At 47.8% G+C, this 13,761-nt stretch overlaps 1 protein-coding gene across 1 annotated transcript in view; it reads left to right on the top strand.

Moving 5' to 3' along the window:
- The window catches only part of inpp5d (inositol polyphosphate-5-phosphatase D), a 221,667-nt gene that overhangs the window by 113,994 nt on the left and 93,912 nt on the right, over positions 1 to 13,761 (top strand). The window contains exons 13-16 of the mRNA XM_070882224.1: positions 1,385 to 1,502; positions 2,523 to 2,619; positions 3,997 to 4,135; positions 5,985 to 6,093. Of these exons, the coding sequence (XP_070738325.1) occupies positions 1,385 to 1,502; positions 2,523 to 2,619; positions 3,997 to 4,135; positions 5,985 to 6,093 (463 nt within the window). The remainder of the gene's footprint in view (positions 1 to 1,384; positions 1,503 to 2,522; positions 2,620 to 3,996; positions 4,136 to 5,984; positions 6,094 to 13,761) is intronic.

Here is a 13,761-nt window from a genome sequence, read left to right as displayed (position 1 = left end):
CGGTCTGTAAAAAGAGTCAGACTGAACACTGTGAGCTCAAAGTAAAGTGTGACCTTATTCTTTTATTGCAGGTCTCCAGAGTGCCTCTCCAACCTGTGAGGCCTCCTTAAATACCTGTGCTCCCAAGGGATTATGGGATCCCTTGGAACACCAGGGGATGAGCCCCCTGGTGGCTGTACAGAGTAAATACAAATTTACATATATAACAACAACAATGAGGGTCCTCAGGACAATTCTACACTTCAAGGTGATCTGGATCACTTTGGAACAAGTTGTCTATTTACCCTTTCCTGTATGACACAGAGAGAGAGTGCATGGTACAGGGTGGCTGGGGACAAAGGACAATAAGGGCCAGAAAAGGTAGGAATCATTCCAGCACAATTAAAACCAAGATCTCCACCAAAAGCAACTCCGCCAATAACCTCCTCACCAACTTCAACCGCAGCACAACCAATAGCACCAACAGCAACACCTCCATAAACACCTCCACTAACAGCACCTCTCCAACACCTTCACCAAGATCTCCACCAACAGCACTGAAAACAACTCCTTCAACACCAACACCATCAACACATCCACCAGCAGCCCTTCCAGCAATGATACCACCAACAGCAACACCAGCACTAAGAGTAACAATTCCACCAATAGTACAATCACCTCCACTAACAGTACAATCACCCCCACCAACAGAGACACCTCCACCGACAGAGACATCTCCACTGACAGAGACATCTCCACCTGGAGAGACACCTCCACCAACAGAGACATCTCCACCAACAGAGATACCTCCACTGACAGAGATACCTCCACTGACAGAGACACCTCCACTGACAGAGACACCTCCACCGACAGAGACACCTCCACCAACAGAGACACCTCCACCAACAGAGACATCTCCACCAACAGAGATACCTTCACCAACAGAGATACCTCCACTGACAGAGACACCTCCACCGACAGAGACACTTCCACCAACAGAGACATCTCCACCAACAGAGATACCTTCACCAACAGAGACACCTCCACCAACAGAGACATCTCCACCAACAGAGATACCTCCACTGACAGAGACACCTCCACTGACAGAGATACCTCCACTGACAGAGACACCTCCACTGACAGAGATACCTCCACTGACAGAGACACCTCCACCGACAGAGACACTTCCACCAACAGAGACACCTCCACCAAGAGAGACACCTCAACCGACAGAGACGCCTTCACCAACAAGGAAACCTCCAACGACAGAGACACCTCCACCGACAGAGACATTTCCACCAATTGAACCTTCTGATTCACCGGCAACAGCACCAAAATACATCACAAAAAAAACAAAGTTCAGTTTCTCATTTCCGATCTTTCAAATGTTCATTTTTCTTCACAGATCGCAACACAGACCCTGTGGAATATCCGGATAGTTATACTGGCAAAACCGGAACATGAACATCGGATTAGTCACATTTCTACAAGCAGCGTCAAAACTGGGATCGCCAATGCTCTCGGTACAAACAGTTTGTGGATCTTTAATTTCAGAAAAATGTTCTAGGAAGGTACTCTGCGGATGGCTGCATTTACTAAACGTGTTTTTCAAGCTGAATGGGTCTATGGGAGGTATTTTGTTGGCATCTGTTCGACACCATCCTTTTGCACTCTGGGGCTGGGTGCTACAGTGGGTCACACACTGTCCTTTCACACTCTGGGACTGGGTGGTACAGTGGGTCAGATACTGTCCTTTCACACTCTGGGACTGGGTGGTACAGTGGGTCAGATACTGTCCTTTCACACTCTGGGACTGGGTGGTAGAATGGGTCACACACTGACCTTTCACACTCTGGGACTGGGTGGTACAGTGGGTCACACACTGACCTTTCACACTCTGGGACTGGGTGGTACAGTGGGTCAGATACTGTCCTTTCACACTCTGGGACTGGGTGGTAGAATGGGTCACACACTGACCTTTTACACTCTGGGACTGGGTGGTACAGTGGGTCACACACTGACCTTTCACACTCTGGGACTGGGTAGTACAGTGGGTCACACACTGACCTTTCACACTCTGGGACTGGGTGGTACAGTGGGTCACACACTGACCTTTCACACTCTGGGACTGGGTGGTACAGTGGGCCACACACTGTCCTTTCATATTGTATGAGGCTAGACAATATCTTATTACACTGTCTGAGACTGTCCTGTCCTTTCACCTCCATGACTTAGGTTCCAAATCAAACCCAAACCAATATGACGGGATAAATGTCTCCTCTTTGCCCTGGCAGTAAGAATCCTGTTTGAATGAGTTGAAGCAATTGCAGTAGTGGGATGTGGAGTATTCCAATGGTTACTTGTTGGATGTGAAGTATTCCAATTGTTGGTTGATGGATGTGGAGCATTCAGACAGTTGAAAGTATGAAATGTTTGTATTTGAATGGCTAGTAGTGGGTTATTAAATAGCTGATAGCTTGAGGTGGAGTTAAGTTTTTTGATTGGTGGAGTAATCAGTTGAGTAATTGTATTGTATTTTTCAGGTAATAAAGGTGCCGTGGGAGTCTCCTTCATGTTTAACGGTACACCCTTTGGATTTGTCAACAGTCACCTGACCTCAGGAAGTGAGAAAAAATTAAGGTAACAGAGAAGAGCTGATGGGGTTTCTGTCCGAGGCACAAGGTGGTATTTCCCATCTTCTCGCATTGTTTAAAATTCATTGGGATAGTGGGGGGGGGAGGGGGTGCAAGGGGGTTGAGGGGGATGGTGGAGGGGAAGGGGGAGGGTGGGGAAGAGAGAGAGGGAAGGGGAGGGTGGGGGAAGGGGGTTGAGGGTAATGGTGGGGGGAGGGAGGAGGAAATGGGGGGCGCAGTTGGGGGGAAGGGTGGAGGGTGGGGAAGGGGTTTGAGGGGATGGAGGGGGAAGCAGGAGGGGTTGGGGCGGGGGTGGAGGGGGAGGAGGGAAGCTGCGGGGGAAGTGGGGGGAAGGGGGAACGGGGAAGGGGGTGTGAAGTGGGGGGAGATGGGGGTGGGGAGAGTGGTTGGGGTCTCTGATGGTGGGTGGGAGGGGGGCTGGGGAGAGTGGTGGGGGGCTCTGTTGGTGGGTGGGAGAGGGGGTGGGGAGAGTGATGGGGGCTCTGCTGGTGGGTGGGAGGTGGGGTGGGGAGAGTGGTGGGGGGCTCTGTTGGTGGGTGGGAGAGGGGGGTGGGGAGAATGGTGGGGACCTCTGATGGTGGGGGGAGTGTTGGGGGGGGCACTGATGGTGGTGGGAGGAGGGGGTGGGGAGAATGGTGGGGTGCTGTGATTGTGTGGGAGCTTGGGGTCCAGGGGAAACACTCCTCCTCCTACCGGCTCATAAGCAGTGCTCTCCTTGCCTTGCTGCAGCTGACGGCTTTGGCCTGGGAAACTCTGGCCGGCCATAGTTAGACCTGCACAGCAGGTTAAATCTGAGGCTTCCAGCCTCATTAACATATTTAGAATGCCAACCTGCCTCCTGGGAGCAGATTGGCTGCCCACCCATAGTCAGCGGGTTGGAGTTGGCTCCCAGGTTAAACATCGCCTTGATTTAAAAATTCTCATCTTTGTTTTCAAATCCCTCCATGGTCTCACCCCTCCCTATCTCTGTAATCTCCTCCAGTCCCACAACCCCCCGAGATATCTGCGCTCCTCTAATTCTGCCCTCTTGAGCATCCCTGATTATAATCACTCAACCATTGGTGGCTGTGCCTCCTGTTGTCTAGGCCCCAAGCTCTGGAACTCCCTGCCTAAACCTCTCCGCCTCTCTACCTCACTTTCCACCTTCAAGATGCTCCTTAAAACCTACCTCTTTCCCCTGCGCTAATTTCTACTTATGCGTCTCGGTGTCAAATATTTTTTCCCACAATACTCCTGTGAAGCGCCTTATGGCGTTTCACTATGTTAAAAGCGCTATATAAATACAAGTTGTTGTTGTTATTGGAAGCTCTTTTTTTTAAGGATCTTGGTTTATTCTAATTTGTTCTTTTTTCTTCTGAGACAGACGAAACCAGAACTACATCAATATCCTGCGCTTTCTGAACCTCGGAGACAAGAAGTTGAGTCCGTTTGACATCACCAATCGGTTCACACACCTCTTCTGGCTCGGGGATTTGAACTACAGAGTGGAGTTTCCAACACAGGTTATCCTTCATTGCCTGCAATTTCACCGTGACGGTGGCACTGACCCCGTTTCTTTCTTTGTCCTGTACAAATCTTTCTCTCCGCCCCCCCCCCGGCCATTCTACCGAAGGTGCCGGCCGATGCTAGGGTCCCACAGTTGCCAGCAGTCCTCACACTTTCTTTCTGTGTGAGTCTAAAAGATAGGTGCCAGCTAATCAGCTGTGAAAGGCGTGATGCCTGTGTCGCCCCAACTGATGCCTGAGGATGGAGTTAAATCACTTGGCCCAATGCCTAGCCTCATGGAGCGTGGAGACCCGGGTTTGTGTCTCCAGTCGCTCGTCCTGTGCATTATAGCTGTTCCCACTTGTCCAGTGCTCAACCGGACAGGGTGAGGCATTTTACAATGGGGCTGTGCAGATATTAGAGGGGTGAATCTTTGGAATTCTCCACCCCAGAGGGCTGTGGGGGCTCAGTCGTTGAGTATATTCAAGTCAGAATCTATAGATTTTTGGGCATAGAGGGAATCAAGGGATATGGGGATAAGGAGGGAAAGTGGAGTTGATGTAGAAGTTCAACCATGACCTCATCGACTGGCGCAGCAGGCTCGATGGGCCATATGAGCCTTCTCCTGCTCCTATTTTTTATGGTCTTATAAATACGCCAAAGAGGTGGGCCCACGTTCACATGGCAACAGACCTCCACTGACTGCCTTTCACTTCTGAAAGGGGAGATATAATGTTCCCTTGAGGTACCACTCTCCAATTGTAACGGTCGATTTCAGACTGTTATTGCCAGAGGCCTGGGAACGGGGCTTCAGTCATGGAAAGTGCCATGGTACTGCGACAGGGGCAAGGAGGGAGACACCTAGCAAAACCACGACTTTCCCTCAAAAAGTCCCCTCGGATACAATTCCCTGGTGGGAAGATAACTGTACAGTGGATAACATCTGTGTGATGAATGATCCTGAAGCCAGAAAGTTATATTTCTCTCTGATTATGCACAGGCATTTTAACTGGGATCCCTAAAGTGTGGAACCTCTAAGGAAGGCACAGTGAGGCAGGACGGTGAGCATCCATGTGTTGTGCTACAGTGCGGGCCCAACATCCCACTCTCCCCACACAACAAGCTCCCCCATCGCTTGACACCACCATTGAGATGTTGGGAATGCTACAGGTTGTGTTCCAGTGGCCAGTGTCAGAGAAGCATTGGGCTTTGGGGCCTTGTAGCAGGCGACTGTCCTCTTAGCTGGTCCATGATATGTTCTCCAGGGAAAGGCACATGGGTGGGGGGGAAACTAAGGAAATGGCAGCCGGCTTTACAATTAACCTGAGTACCTGTGAGAAGACTCCCAGGGTCCTCTCTCCTGGTCACTGCCCAGTGGCACACACATGTGTGTGTGTGTGGTTGCTGGCTGAGGACAGGGTTGGACTTCGCTGTGGTGACGCATCCACAGTCAAATAGCCTGCTGGCAATCTGCTTAGACTCACACCTGAATGGCCATTTGGGTGAGGTAGCGAATGAGAACAATGCCTGTGGAATGGTACCCCATTAGGGGGATGCACCTTTAGGAGAGCAGAGGAGAAAATTGGCAATATTGCCCTTCCAAATAATCAGAATGTAATATTTTGTATGGAGGTCTTTCAGGCACAGAAATGAACAGCTCAGGGGCAATTTTGAGTTCATTGTAATCACACATTTGGACCAACAATCCAAAACATTTCATTATTTTAAGATGGACTCTGTGGGGTTTTTTGTTACATAGAAATAGAAATTCCCGTTTCCTAAAATACATTAAAACGATTCCACCCAGAGATGGGGCGCTTTGTTGCAGGATGACGTTGTGATCTAATCTCTCTTGATTTTGAGCAGGAAGCTGAGAATATTGTGGAGAAAATCAGGCAGCAGCAGTACCAGGAACTACTGGCCAAGGACCAGCTGATCATGGAGAAGAATGACAAGAAGATTTTCCTCCAGTTCCGTAAGAACACGTCGTGATAATGCAAGGGATGAGGGGCTGAGTAACAGGCCTGGGCCTGGGCCACTCACTCCAGGGAAGGGCAGACATAATGAGCACTCTGAACCTCTGCTGCCTCTGTTAAAACAACCTTCCTCCTCATACTCACAAAGACTATGAATGAATTCCTTGTCTGAGCCCTTCCAATCGGAAATATTTCTCCCTCTCCCAAAGTAGAAGACAACTTTAAGTAGTTTTACATATTACATATGTGGCAGATCAATGTCAGATGATATTTAATGTGGAGAAACAAGTGGTGATGCATTTTGGGAGGATGAGTGAGAGAACATAGTCACTAAACGGTAAACCGGCAATAGCCGGGGGGAGCAGAGAGACTTAACGATTCAAATATACAAATTTTTTAAAGTCGGAGGAAAAGTTGATAAAGAAAGAATTTGGGATGCTAGAACCTAGAAATTCAAGCACACCAAACAAACAGGCTCGCAGGGAACAATCCCCAGACCAGAATGGATAGACCAGAGGCCCACATGATATTGGGCCGTGGCCTCGCTATCACCGAGCCTGCGAGCTGCGGACACGCCTATTAGGCACCCCCGGCAGCTCGCCGGAGAAGAGGAGTCGAAGATCGGGCTGCTGCAACAGCAGCAACGGCCCTCGGGTAAGTCAATAAAGGGGTTGGAAAGTGGAGGGGCAAGCAGAATGGAAGCTAGCGGGGGGCCGGCAAGGGATGGGTGGCAGTGATCGGGATCAGGAAAGATGGTTAGCTGTCAGGATCGGGGGGAGGGGGGGGTTGATGCCAGCGATCGGGGTGGGGGTGGGGTCAAGGTTGCGATGGGGGGGTGGGGTAGCAATGGCCGATAGCAGCCCTGGGGTTTAATGTGGAGCTTGTAGAAGTACTCCTGCTCCTCCCAGCTCCACATACAGGTAAGTATCTTTTAAACACTTACCTTGTTGGTGGCAGCACACGGCGGTCCCTTTAAGGACTGACTACCTGTTAGCCGCATGTAGACCTGGCAGACCCAGGCAGCTGTGTTCGGGGCAACCCAGAGGAGGCCTCTATCCGACGTTAGGCCTCTTATTTGAATATGAAAAGAGCCTTAGGCGGGGACACTGGGCGCCGAATTTTTTGGCCTTTACCAATATGGTGGGCGGGGCATTTCTGACACATGCTTCCTGTCTCCCAAATCGGAGACTTAGGAGGACAGAGTACAAAACAAAGAGGTACAAATTATTAGTTAAACCGCAGTTAGAATATTGTGCACAGTTAGGCACTCTTTTCTCGGGAGAACTTCAAGCCCACAGAGAGGGTACTGAAGAGGTTCACTATGATGATCCCAGGGATGAGAGGCTTTAGTTATGAGGAAAGACTAGAGAATCTGGGGCACTTTTCATTAGAGCAAGGAAGATTAGGAGGATATCTGAGAGAGATGTTCTGAAATGTGGGAGATTTTGATGAGGTAAATAGAGAAATACTATTTCCACTGGTCAGTGAGTCACCAAGCAGAGGGTATGAATTTAAGATAATCACCAAAAGAACAAAGGGAGAGGTTCGAAGGATTTTTTGTGGAGAGGATTGTTAGGACATAGAATGTCCCATTAGAAACAGTGGCTGAAGCAGAATCCATAATAACTTTCAAAAGGGAAATGAATAAATATTCAAACATTTTAAAGTGATGGGAATAAAGCAGGAAAATTGAACTAAATGGATAGCACTTTAAGGTAGCCCGGTGCACGTGTGATGGGAACCTGAAGTATGGAGTGAGGAGCCATTTGGAGATCAGAAGCAGAGATGGAGGAAGCACAGGCTTCGCTGGTGGATCCATGTAATCAGATCTCCACGGTAGTGGGGATATGCTCTGGTTTGGGAAAGGTATGGGACATGGAAGAAAATTAAATGCTTTAACTATGAACTTGATATCTCAGTGGTTACTGGGTGTGGTGTGAAGCCATCTAGTCTATAAGGTTCCAGTATTGATTACTGGCCTGTGAAGATCTCATAGGGGCAGCAGTAGAGGTGGTAGAGCCCCCCTCTGCGTCCCTGATTTAGAGAGCGTAAAATTAATAACAGCAGCTTGCATTTATATAGCGCCTTTAACAAAATAAAGCGTCCCAACGCACTTCACAGGAACGTAATCAGACACAAAGTGACACCATGCCAAAAAGGGAGATATTGGGACAAAAGCTTGGTCAAAATGGTAGATTTTAAGGAGTGAGTTAAAGGAGAGAGAGGTGGAGAGGCAGGGAGGTTTGTGGAGGATGCTGGGTCCTGTGCCTGAACACTGCCCAGTGGATAGTGTATGCAAATGATGACTGAGGACAGCATTGGGCTCGGCTGTAGTAGCTCCTAGAAACATAGAAAATAGGTGCAGGAGTAGGCCATTGGGCCCTTCGAGCCTGCACCACCATTCAATAAGATCATGGCTGATCATCCACCTCAGTACCCCTTTCCCGCTTTCTCTCCATACCCCTTGATCCCTTTAGCCGTAAGGGTCATATCTAACTCTCTCTTGAATATATCTAATGAACTGGCATCAACAACTCTCTGCAGTAGGGAATTCCACAGGTTAACTACTCTCTGAGTGAAGAAGTTTCTCCTCATCTCAATCCTAAATGGCTTACCCCTTATCCTTAGATGTTCTGGACTTCCCCAACATCGGAAACATTCTTCCTGCATCTAACCTGTCCAGTCCAGTCAGAATTTTATATGTTTCTATGAGATCCCCTCTCATCCTTCCAAACTCCAGTGAATAAAGGCCCAGTCGATCCAGTCTCTCCTCATATGTCAGTCCAGCCATCCTGGGAATCAGTCTGGTGAACCTTCGCTGCACTCCCTCAATAGCAAGAACATCCTTCTTCAGATTAGGAGACCAAAACTGAACACAATATTCCAGGTGAGGCCTCACCAAGGCCCTGTACAACTGCAGTAAGACCTCCCTGCTCCTATACTCAAAACCCCCAGCTATGAAGGCTAACATACCATTTGCCTTCTTCACCGCCTGCTGTACATGCATGCCAACTGTCAATGACTGATGTACCATGACACCCAGGTCTCGTTGCACCTCCCCTTTTCCTAATCTGCCACCATTCAGATAATATTCTGCCTTCGTGTTTTTGCCCCCAAAGTGGATAACCTCACATTTATCCACATTATACTGCATCTGCCATGCATTTGCCTGCTCACCTAACCCATCCAAGTCACCCTGCAGCCTCTTAGTATCCTCCTCACAGCTCACACCGCCACCCAGTTTAGTGTCATCTGCAAACTTGGAGATATTACACTCAATTCCTTCATCCAACTCATTAATGTATATTGTAAATAGCTGGGGTCCCAGCACTGAGCCCTGCAGCATCCCACTAGTCACTGCCTGCCATTCTGAAAAAGACCCATTTATCCCGACTCTGCTTCCTGTCTGCCAACCAGTTCTCTATCCACTTCAGTATATTACCCCCAATACCATGTGCTTTAATTTTGCACACCAATCTCTTGTGTGGGACCTTGTCAAAAGCCTTTTGAAAGTCCAAATACACCACATCCACTGGTTCTCCCTTGTCCACTCTACTAGTTACTCAAAAAATTCCAGAAGATTTGCTAAGCATGATTTCCCTTTCATAAATCCACGTTGACTTGGACCGATCCTGTCACTGCTTTCCAAATGCGCTGCTATTTCATCTTTAATAATTGATTCCAATATTTTTCCCACTACTGATGTCAGGCTTTCTCTCTCCCTCCTTTTTTAAAAAGTGGTGTTATATTAGCTACCCTTCAGTCCATAGGAACTGATCCAGAGTCGATAGACTGTTAGCGCAGGATAGCGCAGATGAATACATGGCTTGAGCAGTGGTGCAGCAGGGAGGGATTCAAATTCTTGGGGCATTGGAACCGGTTCTGGGGGAGGTGGGACCAGTACAAACCGGACGGTCTGCACCTGGGCAGGACCGGAACCAATGTCCTAGGGGGAGTGTTTGCTGTTGGGGAGGAGTTAAACTAATATTGCAGGGGGATGGGAACCTATGCAGGGAGACAGAGGGAGACAAAAATGAGGCAAAAGCAAAAGACAGAAAGGAGATGAGGAAAAGTGGAGGGCAGAGAAACCCAAGGCAAAGAACAAAAAGGGCCACTGTACAGCAAAATTCTAAAAGGACAAAGGGTGTTAAAAAAGCAAACCTGAAGGCTTTGTGTCTTAATGCAAGGAGTATCCGCAATAAGGTGGATGAATTAACTGTGCAAATAGATGTTAACAAATATGATGTGATTGGGATTACGGAGACGTGGCTCCAGGATGATCAGGGCTGGGAACTCAACATCCAGGGGTATTCAACATTCAGGAAGGATAGAATAAAAGGAAAAGGAGGTGGGGTAGCATTGCTGGTTAAAGAGGAGATTAATGCAATAGTTAGGAAAGACATTAGCTTGGATGATGTGGAATCTATATGGGTAGAGCTGCAGAACACTAAAGGGCAAAAATCGTTAGTGGGAGTTGTGTACAGACCTCCAAACAGTAGTAGTGATGTTGGGGAGGGCATCAAACAGGAAATTAGGAGTGCGTGCAATAAAGGTGCAGCAGTTATAATGGGTGACTTTAATATGCACATAGATCGGGCTAGCCAAACTGGAAGCAATACGGTGGAGGAGGATTTCCTGGAGTGCATAAGGGATGGTTTTCAAGACCAATATGTCGAGGAACCAACTAGGGGGGAGGCCATCTTAGACTGGGTGTTGTGTGATGAGAGAGGATTAATTAGCAATCTCATTGTGCGAGGCCCCTTGGGGAAGAGTGACCATAATATGGTGGAATTCTGCATTAGGATGGAGAATGAAACAGTTAATTCAGAGACCATGGTCCAGAACTTAAAGAAGGGTAACTTTGAAGGTATGAGGCATGAATTGGCTAAGATAGATTGGTTAATGATACTTAAGGGGTTGACTGTGGATGGGCAATGGCAGACCTTTAGAGACCGCATGGATGAATTACAACAATTGTACATTCCTGTCTGGCGTAAAAATAAAAAAGGGAAGGTGGCTCAACCGTGGCTATCTAGGGAAATCAGGGATAGTATTAAAGCCAAGGAAATGGCATACAAATTGGCCAGAAATAGCAGCGAACCTGGGGACTGGGAGAAATTTAGAACTCAGCAGAGGAGGACAAAGGGTTTGATTAGGGCAGGGAAAATGGAGTACGAGAAGAAGCTTGCAGGGAACATTAAGGCGGATTGCAAAAGTTTCTATAGGTATGTAAAGAGAAAAAGGTTAGTAAAGACAAACGTAAGTCCCCTGCAGTCAGAATCAGGGGAAGTCATAACGGGGAACAAAGAAATGGCAGACCAATTGAACAAGTACTTTGGTTCAGTATTCACTAAGGAGGACACAAACAACCTTCCGGATATAAAAGGGGTCAGAGGGTCTAGTAAGGAGGAGGAACTGAGGGAAATCTTTATTAGTCGGGAAATTGTGTTGGGGAAATTGATGGGATTGAAGGCCGATAAATCCCCAGGGCCTGATGGACTGCATCCCAGAGTACTTAAGGAGGTGGCCTTGGAAATAGCGGATGCATTGACAGTCATTTTCCAACATTCCATTGACTCTGGATCAGTTCCTATCGAGTGGAGGGTAGCCAATGTAACCCCACTTTTTAAAAAAGGAGCGAGAGAGAAAGCAGGGAATTATAGACCGGTCAGCCTGACTTCAGTAGTGGGTAAAATGATGGAATCAATTATTAAGGATGTCATAGCAGCGCATTTGGAAAATGGTGACATGATAGGTCCAAGTCAGCATGGATTTGTGAAAGGGAGATCATGCTTGACAAATCTTCTGGAATTTTTTGAGGATGTTTCCAATAAAGTGGACAAAGGAGTACCAGTTGATGTGGTATATTTGGACTTTCAGAAGGCTTTCAACAAGGTCCCACACAGGAGATTAATGTGCAAAGTTAAAGCACATGGGATTGGGGGTAGTGTGCTGACGTGGATTGAGAACTGGTTGTCAGACAGGAAGCAAAGAGTAGGAGTAAATGGGTACTTTTCGGAATGGCACGCAGTGACTAGTGGGGTACCGCAGGGTTCTGTGCTGGGGCCCCAGCTGTTTACATTGTACATTAATGATTTAGACGAGGGGATTAAATGTAGTATCTCCAAATTTGCGGATGACACTAAGTTGGGTGGCAGTGTGAGCTGCGAGGAGGATGCTATGAGGCTGCAGAGTGACTTGGATAGGTTAGGTGAGTGGGCAAATGCGTGGCAGATGAAGTATAATGTGGATAAATGTGAGGTTATCCACTTTGGTGGTAAAAACAGAGAGACAGACTATTATCTGAATGGTGACAGATTAGGAAAAGGGAAGGTGCAACGAGACCTGGGTGTCATGGTACATCAGTCATTGAAGGTTGGCATGCAGGTACAGCAGGCGGTTAAGAAAGCAAATGGCATGTTGGCCTTCATAGCGAGGGGATTTGAGTACAGGGGCAGGGAGGTGTTGCTACAGTTGTACAGGGCCTTGGTGAGGCCACACCTGGAGTATTGTGTACAGTTTTGGTCTCCTAACTTGAGGAAGGACATTCTTGCTATTGAGGGAGTGCAGCGAAGATTCACCAGACTGATTCCCGGGATGGTGGGACTGACCTATCAAGAAAGACTGGATCAACTGGGCTTGTATTCACTGGAGTTCAGAAGAGTGAGAGGGGACCTCATAGAAACGTTTAAAATTCTGACGGGTTTGGACAGGTTGGATGCAGGAAGAATGTTCTCAATGTTGGGGAAGTCCAGAACCAGGGGTCACAGTCTAAGGATAAGGGGTAAGCCATTTAGGACCGAGATAAGGAGAAACTTCTTCACCCAGAGAGTGGTGAACCTGTGGAATTCTCTACCACAGAAAGTAGTTGAGGCCAATTCACTAAATATATTCAAAAGGGAGTTAGATGAAGTCCTTACTTCTCGGGGGATCAAGGGGTATGGTGTGAAAGCAGGAAGTGGGTACTGAAGTTTCATGTTCAGCCATGAACTCATTGAATGGCGGTGCAGGCTAGAAGGGCTGAATGGCCTGCTCCTGCACCTATTTTCTATGTTTCCATGTTTCTATTTTGGAAAATGATCACCAATGCATCCACTATTTCTAGGGCCACTTCCTTAAGTACCCTGGGATGCAGACTATCAGGCCCCGGGGATTTATCGGCCTTCAATCCCATCAATTTCCCTAACACAATTTCCCGCCTAATAAGGATTTCCTTCAGTTCCCCCTTCTCACTCGACCCTTGGTCCCCTAGTATTTCCAGATGGTTATTTGTGTCTTCCTTCGTGAAGACAGAACCAAAATATTTGTTCAACTGGTCTGCTATTTCTTTGTTGCCCATTATAAATTCACCTGAATCTGACTGCAAGTTTGTCTTCACGAATCTTTTTCTCTTCACATATCTATAGAAGCTTTGTGGCTGAAATCACTGCTGAGGCTCATGTTTCATTGTCATCCAGTGAGGACTGAAAGCTCTTGTGTGTTGAGATGGAGTGGTTAGAGGAGACTCTGTTTCAAAACTGGTTGCAGTTTCTGACAGATCCCTGCTATGGATACAGAGTGGGCACCACAAACCTCGGGCTGTGGGTACAATGTGGGCACTTCACACCTCGGGCTGTGGGTACAATGTGGGCACCACATACCTCGGGCTGTGGGTACAGTGTGGTCAT

Source organism: Pristiophorus japonicus, chromosome 6 (assembly GCF_044704955.1).
Source record: "Pristiophorus japonicus isolate sPriJap1 chromosome 6, sPriJap1.hap1, whole genome shotgun sequence".
Taxonomy (NCBI): domain Eukaryota; kingdom Metazoa; phylum Chordata; class Chondrichthyes; family Pristiophoridae; genus Pristiophorus; species Pristiophorus japonicus.
Note: the sequence above shows the minus strand (reverse complement) of the source record. Positions and strands in the feature narration are given on the sequence as shown.